At 32.5% G+C, this 22,760-nt stretch overlaps 2 protein-coding genes across 2 annotated transcripts; one reads left to right on the top strand and one right to left on the bottom strand.

Annotated features, from left to right (window-relative positions):
* The first annotated feature begins 1,066 nt into the window (after positions 1–1,066).
* On the top strand, positions 1,067–9,504 carry ringer (tubulin polymerization-promoting protein ringmaker). The gene is made up of 4 exons (XM_090108224.1): positions 1,067–1,211; positions 7,035–7,175; positions 7,744–8,025; positions 9,251–9,504. The coding sequence occupies exons 2-4, from the start codon at positions 7,038–7,040 to the stop codon at positions 9,440–9,442; spliced, it is 612 nt and encodes a 203-aa protein (XP_089964350.1). The 5' UTR covers positions 1,067–1,211; positions 7,035–7,037; the 3' UTR covers positions 9,443–9,504.
* A 4,275-nt stretch (positions 9,505–13,779) lies between these two features.
* Positions 13,780–22,386, bottom strand: LOC149903973 (type 1 phosphatidylinositol 4,5-bisphosphate 4-phosphatase). The gene is made up of 4 exons (XM_090108223.1): positions 22,207–22,386; positions 21,805–21,974; positions 19,538–19,747; positions 13,780–14,475 (listed from the first exon to the last, which is right to left on the bottom strand). The coding sequence occupies exons 1-4, from the start codon at positions 22,247–22,249 to the stop codon at positions 14,191–14,193; spliced, it is 708 nt and encodes a 235-aa protein (XP_089964349.1). The 5' UTR covers positions 22,250–22,386; the 3' UTR covers positions 13,780–14,190.
* Positions 22,387–22,760: the final 374 nt, after the last annotated feature.

Here is a 22,760-nt window from a genome sequence, read left to right as displayed (position 1 = left end):
TTGTAATTGTTTAGTAAATAAGTACCTACTCAACCTCAAAAAATATTAAAATTGATCCGATTTGCTAGTTGCTTAATTTTAAACGTACAACAAAGCCGGGACGGCATACGTTGTTCTGCCTCTCTTATCATCTAGAGGTATGAAAAATAGACGTTGGCCGATTCTCACATTATCTACCCAATAGGCACACAAAATGAATACAGTACAATGTGCAGTACAATCTTGATTCTTGCTACGTATCTGTCCACTGAATGTTATGTAAATCGTGCGATTGTCACATTTATATTATTAGGAATTTCAATTATCTATCTAAATATTCTTCTTTTGTTTAGTCATAAATGATAATGTGTACTTAAAATCCTTACTAATATTATAATTAATGCGAAAGTAACTCTGTCTGTCTGTCTGTTACTCAATCACGCCTAAACTACTGAACCAATTTGCATGAAATTTGGTATGGAGATATTTTGATACCCGAGAAAGGACATAGGCTACCTTTTATTGCGAAATATGTACCACGGACGAAGCCGGGGCGGACCACTAGTATAAAATAATTCTAGTTTACGTGAATATACGAGATAATTTTTTACAGCTTTTAGGTAAAAAGGTAGATAAGCCGCGTATTGAATAATAAATAATTAAGTAGGTTTCGGTAATTTTACCGACTAATAAACATTAAAAATTAAAAAGTTTTTCCTATTTTTTGTTCTTGTATTAGTTAGGTACTTTAAACTTACCTACTTATTTTTTTAAATTACATGATTGAAAATTTGCCTCTACCTATATCTACTAGATACATCATACACTATCAATACAGATCTTGCTCTACTCTTTTATTTAGTACCTAAACGTAAAAGTTACTATTAAATTACGGGGTTCGATAAGATAGTGCGGAAAATTTTATGAACGACTTTTTAACACATTGCTCCTAGTAACAAGAACCAGCGTTATGTATGCAGCCACTTAGCCATTCACCGAGTGTGTTCTAGAAACAATAGTGTAAAAGAGGGTTTTCATTACAAAGATGAGCCCCAAATCTGGGAAGTAGGAAGCGGAGGAAGCGTCATAGAACACGCATGCTCAGTTTGCAAAGCGCTCAATGGTCGCTTGTCAACAAAACAGTGTCGGTTGAGCCGTGAATAGAAACCACCGTGTGCTACACGTCGGAGTTAGTGCGTGTGACCTCATCATAAGAGGATACAAATTTATATGTGAGTTTGGAATTTTTTATGGCATTTATTTGTACATTTTATAAACTTGTGATAAACTAAATCTTTTACATCAAGCGAAAAGAAGGTGTCACCAAAATTCATCTCAGATTTAATGAAATCATTCCTATATCAAGGTGGTGGGCTAGTGCGAAAAATTTGGCAAATATTCATTACTATTAAAATCAATTTATAAACTCTGCACATGAATATAAAATGTGAAATTAAATTAAATTATAAAAGAAGGCCGCTGAGTATTAGAAGTAGGAAAACTGAAAATAAACATCGTGGATAAGAGGTAGAGTGATCTCACTCTACCTATATTAAACATTTGCCGAATTTTTTTACGTATATCTTTTATAAATAGGTATATACAATTTACAATTATAAATAAAAAATAGTTAAGTGACGTCAGTATAGGAAGGGTGTAACCGTAATTCAAGTCGCTGACTGCCCTATCTCGCCCTAACCACTTGAGAATAGAGCGAACCATGAAAATTGTTTACGAAACACATTATGATCAGCTTATTATAACACGTATTACGAAACTTTATCAATAGGAAATTAGATTCGTGTGAATGTTAAACCTTATGATAACAACCTGATAGGACAATAACATGCAATTTTTGATAAGATAATATTTTCACTTGGTTGCACTGGGTCCTTCAAAAGTGAATAACAAAACACTGGTATCTTTCCTTAAAAACAATTTATTTTCAAGGTAACACGTCAATGTTTACTGTACCTACTTTTAAATAGAGCTGTCTTCTATGTATGAATTTGCGTATGCGCATCATTAGGTATGTTACGCCACAAGATGCTAATCATAAAATGAAGGTCAAACTATAATCCTTCAACAGAAATCTATGACATTAATATTTGTTAAACTAATTTGTTTTGTATTGTTATGTAAGTAGAGATATATCTATTTTACACATAATATGCACAAGGCACAACCTAGAGCTAAGAGCAGTGTAGTAGGTGAAGCTTGTACCTAACTTATTCCTACATTTTACATAAGTATGCTATATATTTGAAATTGATTTACATATATACCTACTCATAAATAAATCGTAAATATCCTACGTTTAAAATACGTACCTAGCTGTTAGGTAACTATAAGTATAGGTGTACTGATTTGTATATAGTTCTGTGGGTAATAGTATTTATAAATATTACCTAAATGTTTATTGCATATTAATTAGTTACAAGTTACAACCCACTTCGATTTTCTCAATAATTGGTAGTGAAAATGTTGAGTTAGAAACTTGGGAGGCCGTTAGCATCTCAGTTTTTACTCGTGCTATTCACTTTCATCGTTTCCCGCCATGTCGTTTTTTACCAATTTCTCGTCTAGATGTTGAAATGATTATAAACTAGCTGTGCCCTGCGGATTTACCCGCAGTGCCTTTAGCCTTCTTCGATATCTAACACCGAAAGAATTTTTCAAATCGGACCGTAGTTCCCGGGATTAGCGCGTTCAAACAAACAAACTCTTCAGCTTTATTATATTAGTATAGATTAGAATCGTTTTTTTTTATTAATATATTTCTATGCATAAAAATATTATGAACCTGTTTGTTTTTAAACACGCAGTAGGTACTTAGTAAATACTAGCGCCAAAATAGCTCATTATTTTGGAGTCAAATTTTTGCTGGAGGTATTTTATTTTATTTAGGTGTTCTGGATAGGTATTTTAAGTACATAATCAGATATTTTATTAACTCAAGTTGTACAAAAAATCAGCAAAAATAACTTTGCATTACCTATACTGATTTTTCATGCTGCATTAGCAGAATGACAAAACTTGAATCAATATGCACTGTTAATTAATTTATTGAAGCTGTTTTTTTTACTAAGCTAGGTTACTGATATATTTATGGCCCCTTTTTGTGGGTTGTAAAAACAACGTTCTCTTTGTTAAAATAGGTGATTTGGATATGATCAACGTTCATCACTAGTATTAAACACTGTTCACGGTTCACCACATCGATGTCAAGCACAAAATAAAATTTAAATCGGTACCCATAGTGGTAGAGTTATTTTTATAAAAGAATGAGATGAGTCATAGCAAGATTTATGCATCTATGAATGTAGCTGACGTCATGCTTTCAATGGTGGTGATACGTGTTTCTACATAATGAAAATAATATTTTTCTATAGATAATAATGTATGGTTATGCAGAGAAGTTTCATACTAGATATGTTTAATATACTTGCTCATTACAATTTAATTGAATATCAATGATTTATAACTTGTTTTACTACACAACTAACAACTTACTACAAAGTAGTTAGTTTTTATAAGAAAATTCTTGTAGTTTATTTTGATAGTAGAATAATAACAAAATTCGGCACCGATCAGCCAAATGTGATTCTTACCAATTTTATATACCTACCTGCTTACTGCGCAGTCAAGAAACTTACAAGAAGTCTTAGTTATAGCTACGCTACTATCAACTATGATGCCCTGATTTCAATGAATGTGTCTATGAAAATGGGTCGTGCTTGAGAGTTGTTTCAATCTGCCGCTAAAAAGCCCATTACGAAAGCTTATAAAGCACATTGGTAGATACTAGATAGCTGGGATTTATGAAATAACTACTTATTTTTATAAATTTTTGTCTGAAGTACCGTTTACCTCATCTTCTATAAAATATTTCTTGATATTACCTGTACTGTTGTCAACTTCTAAATCAGACCCTAGGTATTGATGACAAGAAATTGATACTAATACCCAATAAAAATTATTTTATTAGTATGAGTACTAACGCATACACTGAGCTAAAAGAAAATTCACCATAATTTACCACATCCATATTATGTATTTATAATTAAGAGTACCTACTACTCATTAGGTATTATTGCATTACATTTCGCGGGTCCAATTGACTAGGTAAAAATATACCTAAAACCTTTTTAATCAATATATAATAAAATAATTAATCCTACTAATCCTATCCTACATTCTACTATCCTATCCTACTAATATTAAATAAAATAAATGCGAAAGTTTGTGAGGATGGATGTGTATGTGTATGTTTGTTACTCTTTCACGCGAATATACTACTGAACCTGTTACAATGAAATTTAGCACACATATATAGACACAACTTGGTTAGGTTTTATCCCGGAAATCCCACGGGAACGGGAACTTCGTGCGTATTTCTTTGAAAACGCGGACGAAGCCGCGGGCGGAAAGATAGTAATAAATAATTATGAATGACGAAACTCAAAGCATTGAATTGCTAATAGGTAACGAACTTTTTTTTTGCCTTTCTTTAGGTCAACAAGACCGAAGGTCTAGAAGACAGAAGAAAATAGAAGATAAGGTAATTGAATATGTCAATTCTTATATTTATTTAGGCCAACTATTCAGCGACCATGAATTAAAACTATTCAGGAACATGAAATTGAGAGACGGGTTGCTCATTCTTGGAAGAGATTCTGGTCGCTGAAAGAAATATTTAAAAATACACAGTTCAATATCACAATCAAAAGAAAATTATTTAACACCTGCATTTTGCCAATACTCACCTATGGTTGTCAAACTTGGGCTAAAACAAAAAAACATGATACAAAATTGGTAACATGCCAACGAGCTATGGAGAGGAGCTACTAGGTTATACAAAAAAACATAGAAAAAGAGCTTTAGATATAAGAAATATAACAAAAATAGAAGATGTTGTGAAAAAGACAAGAATTCTTAAATGGAGGTGGGTAGGGCATATGCTCAGAGAAAAGGGAAACCGATGGACAAGGGTCGTAACTGAATGGACTCCCAGAGCGGAGGCTAAAAGGAAAAGAGGAAGACAAAGAAAAAGGTGGTCAGATGAGATAAGGAGAGTGGCGGGGCCGCTCTGGCTACGAAAGGCGAAAGAACGTGGCGAGTGGAAGAAGTTGGAAGAGGCCTTTGTGTCACAAACTCACAAGGACACGCCAACACCCACAGAGAAATTTAATTTTACTTAATAAGTAATAATGTAACATGTAATATTGGCAATAAAGGCTATAAATAAATAGGTCAACAAGACCAAACAAAAATTTTAATAAACCAGATATTATTGAGACCGTATTAACATATTATAATTACTATGAAGACTTTATAATTATTATATGTATTAGGTTATTGGAACTTACACTTGGAACCTTGGTGCCTAAACGACGCGACAACGGTTGATTAAAAATTCGGTCGAAATTTTAATTACGATAAACGGATCGACAGTATTATTGCAAGAATTGTAGGTTTGCCAAATAATTCATTTTATAGAAATAATAGAAAATGATTTGCTATTTTCCTGTATTGTCGATTCTCAGTGGTCTATTTTATACAATATACATAATAGGTAGGTAGTGACCTAAATTTATACCGGCGATTTGGGTAGCGTTTGATTAGGCAATAGATAACAAGATACACTTTCATGTTTAATATATAATATGTATGTAATTACATATTTAAATATTTCCTATAAAATTATGATAATAAATTATATAAAATTATACTTATTGTATGTAGGTACATTCATTAAATTCTTTAGACCTGAATTCTATGGACCTAAAGAAACTTAAATCATTTTTTCTATACGATGCAGCCTGCAATAGTCAATAGATATAGGTAATATAGATAGAATATTGTTTTTTAATACATGAAAAGTAGGGAGCTATTTAGGATAAAAATATATTTTCATTGATTGTGATAAATATCACATTATTTTCAATATTCATGCAAACGCGATGCTCTATACCTATCTCATGTTATTTTTCTCTGAAAATTGCTATGATTCTACACCCACTGAAACATTACTGGCTATGTAGTAGGTAAGTTATTTTAAATTAGGATAAGGTGGCCCCCGCAGTCTAGAATTAGCTAGGTCATAGATTATGTTATACAAAAATTGGCGAACTGTTACAGTCAAGGTTAATACTCAAATATGATGTCATTTCTACGCTAATAAAACAAAGATAAAAATTTATCATGACTTCATGAGTTAAGAATACCTATGCACTTTAGTGTTTATGATACCTATATAAACGTATACATTCAAATAAAAATTACCTATGTCTCGAATGATTAATACATAATAATTATTATCATAATTGCAAAACTATTTTTAAACAAACAGCGTAAAATAAATTGATAAGAAGCACAATTATTAGTTTCGTTTTTGCAATTCAAATAACAAATTAAATAAAAATTGGAGTTGAAATTAGAAATAAGTACTTCAAATAACATTCCTAGGACTACGAATTGTGGTCGAAATATTGTAAACTGAAATGTCTTTGCAGACCTCGTCACCAAAGATGTCTAGTCTCTTTCGCATAAATAAAGGATATTCTAGTAGTAACGTAAACACAGCTGATATTTACGGATATAGGTAAATAAATCGTTTTGCCGACAAGGTCGGTGATGTAATTGCCGACTTTAGCTAAAACACGGCATAACACGAATCGCTGTGCAAAGTTTAATTTGTCCGTTATTGTATGACATCACCTTGACATTGTAATAATTATCATTTGTATGTAGTTTTTACGCGGTTTGGTGCGAGTCAGATGTAATAACAGAAGTAAGCAGAGATGCTTAATCACCTATAGGATAGGTAGATACCTACTTTAGGTCTCTACGTACCTAGGTACTACTAGATACCTAAAACATATAGGTAGATAATAATTATATTATACTTAGGTGCCTAATACGAACTTATACTTACTAAGTTTTTTTTTATTGAGTAGGTAGTTAATCAAACTCATACTAAAACGTGGTAAATTTTTTAAATGTCGAAGTGCTAAAGCTCGTATATAAATGATACTTAAGTACTATTTATTTAGACGATGTCTGCTGAACAAGCGCAGGAAGCGGTGGAGCAGGTAGCCCAGGAGGTGAAGGACATCAAACTAGAAAATGGGTCAGCACCAGGGGCGGCCAACGGAACGGCTGCGAAGAATGATGACAATGCTATTCCTTTTAAGGTAAAGAAAGTATTAAACTAAATACTATATTCGATAGCTATACATTTCGTGCAGTTTTATAACGCAACTGATCTATGTATAAGGCAGACTTCATGAATTCACCAAAAACAAACACCTATAAATTAATTATTTATTTGTCAACATGGTGGTGTGGTCACAAACATTTGGAACTTCCCTTTTAAGTTACACAAACTAGTAGGGAAGTTAAATATGAAACTTTAATACATATGCGATTGAACAAACCCAGATTTCAAGAGAAAATGCTACAAATTTTGAAAGCAACGTAAACTGCATACCATAAATAAAATATTATTTATTGTTATATTTATTTTATCAAACTAAAAATTTTCCTTTGTCGTGTTTAAAGTCATTATAATAGTGCATGCTTACTTTACAACTCTTTATCTAGAACTACATGCATAAAGGTTGCAGGTTTCGTAACCATTCTAAAAAAGTCGTTTATTTTTCATGAAAATTTCGGCAATCCAAGTGAAAACGGAAAACAAACAATTTAGGTATATTTGTTATATTTTAAACCTTATAAAACATCGTTCTACTGTAATTTCAGGATGCCTTCAAAATGTTTTCAAAATTCGGCGATCCAAAATCTGATGGAAAGCAAATAACATTATCTCAAAGTGATAAATGGATGAAACAAGCAAAAGTAATTGATGGGAAGAAAATCACAACAACGGACACAGCGATTCACTTCAAAAAATTGAAATCTGTTAAATTAGGAGTCGACGATTACCAGAAGTTCCTCGATGATCTCGCAAAAAGCAAGAAAGTAGAACTCGAAGACATAAAGAAGAAACTAACTACATGTGGGCAGCCCGGCATATCTACCCATGTAAGTTTTTTTATAGCAAAGTAGATAGTGTGATAGTAATTGGATTTACATAAATATTAAATAATATATGTTTTACCTACTTGCTGTTCGCTGCTCAGTGCTCCGCTTGGAATTCGGAAAGACTTTTTTATTTTGCATGTTTTTCCAATTTTTAACATACGAATCCAGACGGAGATAACTAAATAAAATAAATACGTTCAGCGGTTCTCGAGTTAAGTGTGTAGGTTTAAATATAAATTAAAATTCTAATCAACTATCGTTTGAAGTAAAATTAATTTATTTCAAGTTACACAATAGATACGCATGTTTGGATAAAATTAGGTCACCCTTGCAACCTACATCGGTAGATTATGGGAGCGGCATGAGTAAAAACCAATATTATATAATGCACGATGGTGTTTCTTTTTATTAGTACATAGATAGAACAGGTCTTTATAGATCAAGTAGCTTTATGCATACGTCCTCTAAAAAACGCAACCCCAAATGTAACTTTTCAATGGATTAATACTAAAACCTTCCTCGAGACGAAACAGACAGACAGAATGACGGTGTAAGCATGTTTTTGAGTTTGTCGCTAATAGACGGACATACGCCACGCAAAACGTTATTTTGTAATAATATGTAGTGATGATATCTAACAAAATTCTCGTAAATACATAAATAAGACCGTAACAGAATAATATTCCACAATAACAGGTAATACCACAATACAGCCCTGAAAATTAAAGTCAATTTCACACGGTAGTTTTAGCGTGATGTGAAACACACACTAGTCTCGTTGAAAAATTTGTATTTTGGCTGAGCTGATTTCAAGGTATTTATATATAATTTATTGTAAAATGCCCGATGACATATTTTTAAAATAAGAAAGTAATTAAGATTTGCTCGCAAACATTTCCATTAAAAACTGACCAATGAGTATGGTGGTAATGAGTAAGGTGGCACCTGCAACCTGTGAGGTCAAATAATTATTATAAGATTTCGCCCGCGACTTCGCTCGTGTTCGAATTTTAAATCAAACGTTCAAAATCAAATCCACGTGAAGACAAACAAATTTTATTAAAATCGGTTCTGTCGTTAAAATTTCACTGACAAAAACAAGCACAGAAAAAGGAACAATACACATAAATGCTACTACCTTCTAGGTACGAAAGGTATACAACTATACAAGTTATTTATCCCTGACTAAATTATACTTATTTCATTATACAATTATATTTTCCAGCTACCAAAGTCGCCAGCCGCCGCCGCCGCTGTGGACCGCCTCACCGACACGTCCAAGTACACCGGCTCGCACAAGCAGCGCTTCGACCAAACAGGCAAAGGCAAAGGCATCGCCGGTCGGAAGGATCTCGTCGACGGCTCGGGCTACGTCACAGGATACCAACACAAAGATACATACGACAAAGCCCACTAAGTTTAAAACTCTCTTATTACGTATATTTCTCATAAATATAGCGTACCTTTCGATATTCTAAATGTATTATTTAATGCACCGGTAGGAACGACGAACGCAGCTATTGTGCAGTGCGTTAATGTTAAGCGTGACTTTAAACGGAGAAGTAAATTTCGATATATCGACTAGTATTTGTTTTTGTTTTAATTTATTTAGTTGAAGATGTAACATTCCCATTTTAAATTGTAAGATTCTGCTTCTATGATATACCAAATACCAATATATATGACTTTTGTCTTTGTATTTCTAGTCGTGATTAGATTTTTGTAAACAATTTTATTGAATTTCATGGAATGTAACATTATATTCAAATTTTAATATATTATATATTTTTTTATGGAATGACGAACCAAGTATTGTCGACAAAAAGTACAATTTTACATTTTAGCACCTCCTCGTACAAATAAAAAGGAAACTTATTTCAAATTGATTTACTTTTATTGGTCAACTATATTAATACACATTTTAATGTATAAATAAGTGGAAATCAGATTTTGTAATATGTACGAAATATACCTAAAAATGTTGTTTTTAATTTTACCTTTTACAATAAACATTGTAACTATTATATCTACCTTTAAATAGAATAATTAAACACTTTAAATTTTAAAAGCATTTTCATTTCAATCAAGTACGAAACAGGTACAATAACAGAATACTATATAATATTATAGATCTTCACAAATACTTGAAGTTAATTTATTTAGTTGACAAATTAATACTTAAATCTAAACATATCCATAAAGCCATATATTATTGTATGAAAATTACAAAAAAATGTGCCGCTAAGTAATAAACTACACAAACTAAATAATTTTCATATAATTTTCTTAAAGAATACATTATTATAACAGTAAAAGATGGCAACACTGAAGAGAAAAGTTGAGAAATATTGACAATAATAGCACATTTAGAGGAATACATTTATGATAATTTTCATTAACGGTCGTTTGTATTTCATTCTCAAATTAATTTGTGTAAGTTAGCGATAACCAACATATTATATACCTATTACCTGATCAGATCTCCCATAAAATCCGTGACTAGTATAACTCCAGATATTGCATTCAATTATAATAATAACAACGATTACAGTTGATATTCGCTAGCTTATACGTTACTATCTTATTGTTTACCCTGTATAAAATAAAAGAATAAAAAGAAAAATTTTAATTCATCAATATAGGGAGAGTAAGCTAAAGTATCGCATCCAATTTTAAAATGCCTCAGATATAAATCTGGCAAGCCGTTTGCTATTTGCCTTTATAATTATTAGAACCAAGTAAATATATTATTTCAAAGTGCATTACAATATATCTAAACTTGTTTTATATTTCAATAAGGGCAAACAGTATTCCTACTATACGATTACAATACCGAAGCATGAATGGGCCGAGCGAAAAGTTTTTGTCGACTCTCTCTTGATAATCTCGTGGTGTTTAAATAAGAATTTAATTGTTTACAGTTTTTGCTAAATTCGGCAACGTTCATAATACATGTCATGCCTCAATAACAATACATGAACAAAGAGATTGAGCGACTGAGATGCATATTTATTATTTTTGATAGGTATACAACTTCAAAGACATTTTTACAGAGATCCCATATCGACATATCTAAATAACTATAATTTGTAATTTCACATCGGTAGGTGGGAAATATTCGTATTTTTGAACAGGATAACATTCATGGATGTTTGATTAATCTAATCAAATCATAATTATAACACGTAATATTAAAAAATTATCGTATTAAAAAAAGTTTCCACATAATTTACTAAAATAGCACTTGAATGGAAGTGGGGTACATAATGAAGTTTGGATAATGGCTCTGGGATCTTCACATTATTATGAATTGTTATTCAATTATGAATTTATACCACATAAGTAAATAACATTCCTACTTTAAAATGAATGAAGCTATAATATTAAATGACTAAGGGCCGATTTTTCAATCCCGAGATAAACAGTCTAATAACTACCCCTCGAATAGATTTATTCAATTATTTATCTAACTCATAACGGCTCGCCTATTTTTCAATCGTGATTTATTTGATGAATAACTATCTGACCAAATATTTCCATATTGGCAGCTCTGCTCTCGGAGTGGCGAAACAAACATATTAAATTAGTCAGGTTAGAGCGGGATAGAGTCAACTCTTGCAATTTGTCAACAACCGTCATTATGACTCACGTCAGGAGTGCATTTTAAGTTTGTCTTGTATTGCTCTTGTCTTCTATGATTGTTGATTGTTGTTTTGATTCGAGTAAAGAGTTTGGTTAAATTTGTGTTTCAATTTATATATTTTACGATGGAAACGACATACTTAAAGGCAGCGTTCGGCAAATTTTCAATGGCATGGACATCAGTACTATCAAAAACATCAATTTCAATATGATTTTAATTGATAATAATTATATAGAAAGAGGTTTAATTGTTAATAATTCTACGCTCTATGTTATGACATACGAAAATATCCCAAATTTGACGCGTCAGTTGTCAACTCAAACGCCTAACCGTCGAATAGCGCGCTATCTGGCCGTTGGAGCGGCAAATAGTTTTATTCCTCAAATAACATAGTTATTCGATAGATAAGTCCTATTCGTCTATTGAAAAATTGAATATTTTGTTAACTGAAGAATAAAGTCTATCTAGCTGTTTATCTGGGCATTGAAAAATCGGCCCTTAAGGCGATACATCTGATTTTATATATATATGTATATATATATGTGTTAATGATAAAACGCAAAACCTTGTTTCGCAAATTATGTGCTTTAATACGGATATGGTATCTGGCCTCTTTATTTAATGTGTTTTTCTAGTGCCTTTCAAACTTCAAACTAACTTAGTAGAAAACTATGTGTACAAGGGGATGAAAAGTTGATAATATGTACTTGGAAAATAACAAAACAATTTACTTATGACATTTTATTTTATCATTTCCTTACATTAAGATTCAGGTATCTATTCTTTTGCGTTATTTCATTAACACGATATATATTATGTTTATCAATTTATATAATTTATACTTATATTCAATTTTCATATACAACACAGTTAAAATACATGAATGAACTCTTTTTTCGGAGTTTAAGTAGCTGCACTTAATTCCAGCATAGACATTAACTACCGAATATGTTTGTTTTATCTAATATACAATATTTAATTGTTAGACTTTGAAACTAAAGCTGTTAATGCCGAGTATCATAATTTCTTTAAACGTAAAAAGTCAACAAGTAGCGGGACTTGACGTCATCGTTTTTTATCAATTAATAACAAATATTAATTCAAATAATATCAAATTATCATATACAAAATACAAATGTTTTTTTAAGTTTATAAATTTTCGGAACATATAACTATATAAAGGTTATTGCATATACACACATTTAACATATTTATGCGTTGATAATATGAAGGTCTAATGACTAATGAGTGACGAACTCATAAAAATTCACCGAGTAGGTACATAGACAGCCAATGTACAAAATCTACTTTCACCGTGTTAGTTTACTTAATAGTGATTTTTACAAATAAGTAATTTGTTACTTTAAAATTTCATAAAAATAAACAAACTTACACACACGACAACGGAATGCTTACCTATGTAATTCTACCAAATTAATTCTTTTAAAATGTCAAAGCACTAATGTTAATCATCGGGATACTATAGTCCTTTCCACCTAAGATGATTTCTGTGACACATTGATTTTTGACACGTGTAGAGATGTCTTTACTGAAATCATATCAATTGTTTCCGATAATCGATAATATTTTATATGGAAATGAAATCGAATTGAATAAAGTACCAAAATTAGTTTTTTCGGCATTTCGCCAACAATTAACTAAGGAAACTTAGCAAACAACAGCAACAAAAAGTCAACAATAACAATTAGTAACAATAACAGAATATTACGTAAAGTATCAATATAAAAATGCAACTTGTATACAAGGCTGATGCACTCGTACAGACGATTGACTCGATTGACAAACGATCACAAGATGGGCGCCGATTATATGATTTTCCAACTCTATGATTTTTCAACGATCCATTTCATGTACACGAATTGCGTAGGTATTATATTTTTGTGTTAATTTATTTTATTTTTCATTATATTAAACTAAACAATACTGTTTTTGATTTATAAGCTTAAGATGTTTCATTTTTAAATTTTTTATAATAATGCCGCCATAAAATAAAAATATTATGCACTAAAATTATTTTGGCTTTTTAAACATAAATACGTAATTCGGAACACGATGAAGTGTCACAGGAATCATCATAGGTGAAAAGGACTATAGTAAATTACAAATTCACGTCACAGTAAACTCTCGTTAAAAGCCCGCGATACGTTTTCACTATCAGATATTATAGTACATTTCATAACGTAATGCTTATCAGTAAAATATATTTTCCCTACCAATCTGAAAATGTTTCATTTATATAGAATCCAGTGATGACCAAGGCTCGACACAACAAGAACTTAGTGTCACGTGAGTCATGCTTTTATTGTTTATTATTACATTAGCAAACTAATGTCACAACGTATCTATTATGAGATACGGTCCAGTCCATTATATAGTTTCAAGATCCTATCTATAGTAAAACATACGTTTATATAACATAATAATGCAATATGGAATCAAGATAATATTCATGTATACATCCTAACCTTACTATCACAAGTCAGATTATTCCTTCGGGCCTTCTACATGGGGCCTTCGATTATACTTACTTTCATCGCGAAATAATATATAGCTCGGCTGCCGAGAAGTAATGCGAGAACGAATGCTCCTACGTATGCTACATATACACCTCCTCCGTGGCTTTTCGCAGCAGAAAGAGTACCGAATGTGACTCCGAGAGCTATCGCCAAAACTATGAGTGCGAGAACCGCGAAAATCGTGCCTCGGACCATCGCCATCCGCGCTCCAACCGACGATACCTTGCGGCAGTGTGGGCATCGCACTGGCGCGTTTTTCAGTGGTTGATACTGAAATTATAACAATATTGACGCTTATTGGGTGTAATAAAATTTTAAAATTGTGACCTTCTGGTTCCCAATTTGGTATTCCAACCTTTATCACTTCTAGTAATTTCACAATAAGTACAAACATATTGCAGGAATAGACTACAAGCCCGCATATGAAAAAAATATGGGTCAAATGAACCACCAGGGGTCATATCTAGAACGAAAGAAGAGCAAAAAATAATAAGATTCATCACTATGCCGTCACTTGTAAGCTGTCCAACTGAGTGCAGATGAGAATTGAAAAGTACAGGTAGACTCGGTAAATTTTGGTCATATATTTTTGTACGGCATTCTTAACCATCGATAGATCCATTAAAAATAATAAGAAACCGCTCAGTGCCGTACAAAAATGTTGGTCCACCAAGTCGGAATTTTTATTTAATTTCCGAGAGTTACCGGGGGTAAATTTGGTCATTTGACCATGTACGGCATCTGTGTCATATTATTGCTATACTGCTTTTAATCCATTATTCCGCAACGCCGTACAAAAATCATGGGGACAAGGGGAAAAAATCGAGAGTTGAAAGAAAGAAAGAAAGAAAGAAAAGAAATTTATTGCCAAGAAAAAAACACAGCCAAACACATTATAAAATATCTTACAATTAGGCAAACGGAGACAGCCTCAGCAAAATGCTGCACAAAAGCAGCGCTGATTTTCAGGCTGTACCGGCGATTGCGGTTCGTCTTAATATTAAAAAAAGAATTAAGTTTAGGTACTTAAAATAAATATATAGATAAGGAAGTATATAAATATTAATAATAAATAAATAAATGCATATAATTTATATTACGGCAGAAACATATAAATAAGAATAATATAATATATTATAAGGCATATAACGTGTCATATATACATAAATAAATCTCAGGAAAATCAAAACAGTACAATATGTGATACGATATGGAAGCCAAGGTTATATAGGTATTTCATCACGCCAAGATCAACAGAAAGGTAGCTATTGGGTTGAAGCACGCCAGTCTTCAATTTGCTTCTTTAACAAAGTCTCTTTTAATTTCCTTTTAAATGTTAAGAAGGAGATATCCTGATTCAATCTTAAAGGTGGCGGTAAGTCATTCCAAATTTTGGACGCGGCGTACTTAAAACTACCCTTGAAGCCTGAGGTGTTATGCTTCGGTATTACCAACTGACTGGTATTCTTACTACGCGTATTGAGAGCGTGATAATCGTCTATCCACGTAAGTTTATCGTAGAGGTATGCAGGTCGTCTTGCTTTAATCAGCCGAAATGCGAGTGCCGCTAGATGCAGTGTCCTTCTTTCTTTCATCTTAACAATTTTTTTGTCGTTTAGATACGGTGTGATGTGTGCTCGCCTGGGTATTTTGAAACAGAAACGAGCGCATGCATTTTGTACTCGCTGAATGGCTCGTTCTGTTTTCCCGTAAAGGCGTGGACCGTACACAACGTCACAATTATTGAAGAGTGAAAGAATTAGGGACTCGGTAAGTAATATTCGCACTTAGTTGCAATCCCCTCTCTTTCCCCACTCCAGGGGGTCATTTGACTAAGTACGGCTTCGGTTCCAAAACATTATCTAGCACTCAAAAGTACTATTAAAAGCAATGCCGTCAAAAAATAATTGTTCTTTTAAATGTATACCAATAATCATCTTAATTTCATCGAATTCTTGATATAAAGAGCTGTAAGGTCATTTGACCCTGTACGGGAACTTTTTTTTTAACATGATATTGTAAAATTCAATTGTTGTATAGTATTGCCGTTCAAAAGAAACCGTTCTAAAAAGTTATAGAGAAATGCAAAACCAGAAATTTTGTTAAAGTTTAAACATCGTAGATTAATGAAATATAATAGTTTTCTACACTTTATTCGTTGTTTTAAATAGTATAAACATAGATAAATTAGGAAAAAACGATGCCGTACATTTTTGTGCAGACCACATCTTTTAGGCTGATGAAAGCGACGAAAGCTACAATTTTAAGGGTGCTTTATGGCCATTTGATACAGTACGGCATTAACATATTTTTACCCAACTACGGCAAAGCAAAAGGAGGGTTATGGTTTTGACAGGTCATGTATGTATGTTCATCTATTCCCTCGTAACTTCTAAACTACTTATCAGAATTCGACAAATGACATATCATTAGAAGCGTCTGAATTGTTCACTGGATAACCAGCGACCAGCTAGCTAAAGGCTATATGGGGTTTCACAAAATCTAATGTGGCGCCCTTTAGCGGACAAAACATACAGAGTAAAAAAATAAAGTTAAGATAAATATGCCGTGTTTGGTATAATTTGAAAGCGCTTTACTTGTACATTTTGAATATGTATATATTACTAGCATTTGCTTGTGACTTTACCTGTATTCATGGGCTGATTGCATGTAATTCACATCTTTTCGTTCATAGCTTTTTTATTAGTTCATCAATTTAACGGAGTCCATTCCACTTGACTCCGACTTTCCAAGGTGATAATTAACCACCTCGAGCTTCTTAATATTAATGTATATTTATATTTTATTATCAAAATATAAAGCAAACATTTCGTTATAATATGGATTTTTTCTTTTTCAGATTTTTCCCCTTTGAACCAACGAAAATGTACGGCACATGAAATAATATTATCTATGCATAAAATACTTTAAAAATAAATTTATTTCGTGTTGTGTCAAATGACCCCCTGGAGTGGGGAAAGAGAGGGGATTACAACTCTCAAATTTTTCCCCTTGTCCCCATGATTTTTGTACGGCGTTGCGGAATAATGGATTAAAAGCAGTATAGCAATAGTATGACACAGATGCCGTACATGGTCAAATGACCAAATTTACCCCCGGTAATTCTCGGAAATTAAATAAAAATTCCGACTTGGTGGACCAACATTTTTGTACGGCACTGAGCGGTTTCTTATTATTTTTAATGGATCTATCGATGGTTAAGAATGCCGTACAAAAATATATGACCAAAATTTACCGAGTCTACCTGTACTTTTCAATTCTCATCTGCACTCAGTTGGACAGCTTACAAGTGACGGCATAGTGATGAATCTTATTATTTTTTGCTCTTCTTTCGTACGAGATATCAGATATGTCCCGTGGTGGTTCATTTGACCCATATTTTTTTCATATGCGGGCTTGTAGTCTAGAATATGAAATGACAAGTCGAAAAAAGAATTTGATGAAAATAACGGTTTAGAATATTTTTAGTTATGCATAACGCTTATCTAGAAAGAATACTTGACAAAAATTATTTTGACAGGACTTTGTTACATAGATCATTGAATACATTGAATTATTGGTCTACATAGGAAATGATTGTAACTTTATCATTTCGTGTTATCTTTAATGACACACATAGGTGTTTAAAGATATTTATTATTTAGAATACTCTCAATAAGCGTGCTGTTTCCTTTCTTTTAGTTTGGTGGTACATATATAGCACGCAGTAATATAAGTTACATGTGTCCGCATTTATGCAAAATGGAACCACACGACAAATTTAGTTTTTTACTTTTATTGAAGAATACTCATTTCGGACATGTATATTTTGTGTCTTGCACAATTTTTTTTTCTTTGTTGTGTAAAATTAATTTATTAATTCCGTCGTACTTCAACACACTTCAACTTTTAGGTTTTCTACACATAGCCAATGTGACAAAGCTACTTATATAGAAAATAATGTTTTTCCGTGCTACGTTCACTGTCCAGTGTCAGCTTACGACCGATAATGCGATAATGTATTTAGTGTCTTATGTTAAATGTATTCTGAGATTAACATAACCAGCTTCATACCATACAGAACAATATTTACTTATATATTATGTTTAAGCAAATAAAAACCCTCCACGAATGAGTTTCCTTCTATTCTGTGTTTTTTTTAATAATATGTAGAGCAATTTTTTTACAGCGTAAACAAAGAAGAAGAAGACAATTTATACTATAATCGCCGGGTCGATATTTCCCATCCTCTTTTGTATAATAATATAGCTTTAAAAGGTTATGCGATGACCTATAAAAAGAAATGTTGCTATAAAATTGCGTCTTTATTGAGCGACCTGATCAATATATAGGTTAAGATGGAAACCATTAAAGTCCACCTTGTCTATTTATAACGACGAAAGTTTGACCATAAATAAAATTCAAAGTGCTATTAGTTAATATTTTTTTAGATACAAAGATTTTGTCCTTTTGAATTCCTTACATTGAATGCTCATGGATTAACCATTTTTCTGTCATTTTACTTCCGATATAATTACGCAAATGATTGCAATTCATTTGAGTTCTATGGTCAATTACTGGCAATCATCCATTGCAACCATTAAAAACAAAATGAGACCTATCTACCTACCTACCTAGTGAAGAAGATACATTATATACCTACCTACATATTATAAAGCATTCTACTGAGAACATTCATCGTTTTTGGAAACAGCATTTAAAAATTCACATACATAATTACATTTCAATCATTTCAATAAACACAAAGTACAGACCGGCGCTCCATGCCTTGCACTATCCCAGTTTATTATTGACCTTGTTTTTTTAAGATGTGTTAGTATCGATAGCTCAATATTGACTAAATTACAATTCTAGCCTATTTTTTCAACATTCCTTATTATGCCTCAGAGCTCGCGCATGGACTGTTATGTGGCAACATTTTACTGTGTGGTAGCAACTACCAACAATCTTCGCATATGCATTACACAATATACCCGCCGACCTAAAACTGAGGGGTGGCGGAACGGAGTCGCAAGATTGTTTGGTTAAGGTCAGAACTGGACAAAATTTAAATGGGATCAACCAAAAGGCAGCTTTCAAATAAGAAATCATCAAAATCAGGCATCATTCACATTCATCCAATCGAAAGTTACAGTTTAGGTAACAAACTCGAAAAAAAAAAGAAAGAATCTCCTCCTTTTTAGAAGTCGGTTGAAAAGAGGTATATGCAGGAGGAAATACTTACACACAAACACAGAAGAATATTGCCATAGACCTCTACATACCCTCATAGGTGGCCCGTATCCTAACAGTGGGAATGTATAGAACTCACCAAAAACGTGTCCTGGCAATGCGCGCAAATGACGCGGCGCATGCCGGGCAGCGTGGGCACGGGCGGCGTGACGGGCGACGGCGCGAGGTTGATGATCCGCTTGCAGTCCGCGCGCGGACATGCGATGCGCTGCGACGACGACTTGCAGATCAGCAAGCAGTTGCAGGGGCAACGCACGTACTTCTTGCCGGGCGGCGCGTTCCGTATCGGCTGCAATTTGTATGATGCGATGTAGTGGCAATAAAATAAATACGAAAAAGAAATACGTTTTTATTTCCTACTAGAGACAAGACAAATGCAATTTTTCATTGTTGAAGTGAAAACTTCGTTAGCGGCGTTGGGTATAAAATCTTAAACTCGCGTCAGGACACGTGGCCTGATCGAAAAAGCGTAAGACGGATTTTTTTAGCCCTTATATTCCATGCGTAAGACGGATACCATTCCAAAATATCAAACATGCTGAACATTAATAATCAAGTTTTCACTTCTGTCGGCACTCCCGGAGTGCAACCCGTCTTTTTTTTTGTGAAACTTTTTTCAAAGAAATAAGAGTTTCTTTTGAATAACAAATATGAATAATATCATATTTTAGAGCTAACAATATATACAAAACAGAACAATATATTTTTAACTGACCACAAAAACCTTTGCGATAATAATACTAATCCTGACCCAATTTCGGGTTCAGTGACCTAATGAAATCTAAACAAATCTGTTTAATTACTCTAAAAGTTCAATTGAATAGAGATTGACACAAAACATGATGTCGGATAGGATGGAATTTGAAAAATTCCAATAACTTTTTTTACCAGAATCAGGTATTGAACTTAGGACCTATAAATCTGTAGTTGTTAGTCTAATAGTGCAAGTACCACTTTACAAACTGGAAATATTTAGATCACCTTCAATAATATTACCAGTAAAAGGTACAAAATTAATATGTCCTTTATCAGTAAAAGTATAATGGATATTTGAATGAGAGAGATAATAGTAAATAGACCATTTATTATTAAATAAATAATTATTCAATGAAATATTAAGGTGGAAGAGAAAATCTCAAGAATTTTTTTGGTTTATTAAATACAAGCATGAATTGAAACCTCTTCAATGAACATACTACTATAACTGATAACATCAATGCTATACATTTATGTTGAGCTCATCAAGTGTGGTAAATATTGATAAGTAAGGTATCAAATTACAATTACTCATCCTTATGGTCAGTATTCTACAATCTCAGGTTTTAAGGACACACTTGTAATGATACAACAGATTTGAATCAAATCAGTTTGTCTTTCATATTGAAAAGTATGCATAATACTTTTCCAATACAGTGGACCCCCGATAATCCGGCCCCTGTCTAATCCGGCGCCCCCTGTAATCCGACATGACTTAAAATAGTAGATCACGCAGGTTTGAACAGGTTACAACTTGTACGCACCACCATTGTTTTACTTTGAATTTGACTACTTGTGATAGCGGTACGGCCTAGCGCAAACGTAAGCTCTCTATTGTTATTTAATTTACTAAATTTGACATACATAAATTAAGTATGATTTGTACTTCAAAGTATGTACATATAACATATAGAATCTTATCATTGGACATGTAATTTGTCGGATTACAAGGTACTCTTTTGTAAAAAAATTCCGGACTATAGGGGGTCTTAGGCAGTAATCTATAATCCGACAAATTCGATAGTCTGACACTGCCCTTTATAATGTTTGTCGGATTACCGGAGGTCCACTGTAATATGTATTTCAAATGTATTATGCAATTAACACATAAAACATAAAATGGACAAATAAATTTATTTAATTTCATTTAATTTCAATGTAATCAGTTATTGTGTGTTGTTACTATAATATAGGTATAGAATAACTGAAGAGAATATTGATCAAATTTTAAAAATTCCTATGTGCATGGCATTAATTATAAAATGAGCAAACAAGGAAAATATATTTTAAATGGTACAGTAATAAGCTAAGTTGAGAAATGTTTTCTATTTATTTTAAGCTAATAAGCCTATACATAAGTGAATATTGGGATAATTATAGCAACACAGTGCTGTCACAAACATAATAAAAAATCTAATTCTATTCATGTATAGCAAGCATCAACATTCTACTCCTTTCACCTTGTTTGGAACAATAACACAAATCATAATCCATACTTAATTTAGTAAAAAAAACTTGTTAAACAACTCATGTAATGTTCAGACCATTATTGTATAACAAAATATATGTTATAACATGTTTTATACTCACCGTTGCTTCATTACATTCAGAACATTTTACAACATGCTGCTCCCTTTTACCAGATATGTCAATCATTGCTTGACAAACCCGGCAAGTGACCATTGGCGTGCCTGCTTGCTGGTAAGGTGGAGGAAGTTCATCCGGACCGATCGGCGATATGGTGCTGACATTCTCCTCCTCTGTCAATACAAAATGCCACAACCTTGCGTGATACAAATAACTACGTAACTTGTTGTTACGCTTTTATTTGGGACTCCATGTCAAATTAAACTAGTTGCACAATTTATAGATTTGAGAAAATAAAGGTAATACATAAATGGAGTCATTTCAGCAATGTTTAAAAACATAAAATAAAAATAAAAATTAGTTGAATCATCAGCTGTCAAAACAATTGTTCTCCTATAAACTTACCATCTCTAAGCAGAGGCTGATTTTCACTTTGTCCATCACCCATGATGCTAACACTAATAATTTTTAATCAATTGTGCAGATATTTTGTTTATTACGATTTTTCCGAAATAAAATTGTAATTCCAACTTATCTTCAGGTACATTCACAGAAAAAACTAAACCAGTTTGACAATTGACAAATGACAATAAATCTTTCGGTGTTGCCGTATCACGTATGCCGACGTTTGAAGCCTATTATTAACTATAAATTATGATTTTATCTATGTTGAAAACGCGCTAAGAATAAAGAAATACTTCGATAAAATCGGAATTAGGTTATTTGTGATCTACATAATTTCTAAATTAAGTTTGGTTTCTATAATATTTAAGAAAAATAGAAAATACATGAAAATACACGTGCTTCAAAATCAAAGCCACATTGACGCATATCCAGTATCTGTGCCAGTCTCCATCAAAGAGGATATAATCACTACTCGGAGCAATTAACAAGCCTGGAGAAGTAACAATTAATTGAACGTTTCTTATATAGTGGCTCTCTTTTATTCAATACCCTTA

The sequence above is a fragment of the Colias eurytheme genome, chromosome 12 (genome assembly GCF_061535395.1).
Source record: "Colias eurytheme isolate Ceu_HAF_F1 chromosome 12, ilColEury1 Martin Lab GWU primary, whole genome shotgun sequence".
Classification (NCBI taxonomy): Eukaryota; Metazoa; Arthropoda; class Insecta; order Lepidoptera; family Pieridae; genus Colias; species Colias eurytheme.
The sequence above is the reverse complement of the archived record's forward strand: the minus strand, read 5'-3'. Positions and strand labels throughout refer to the sequence as shown.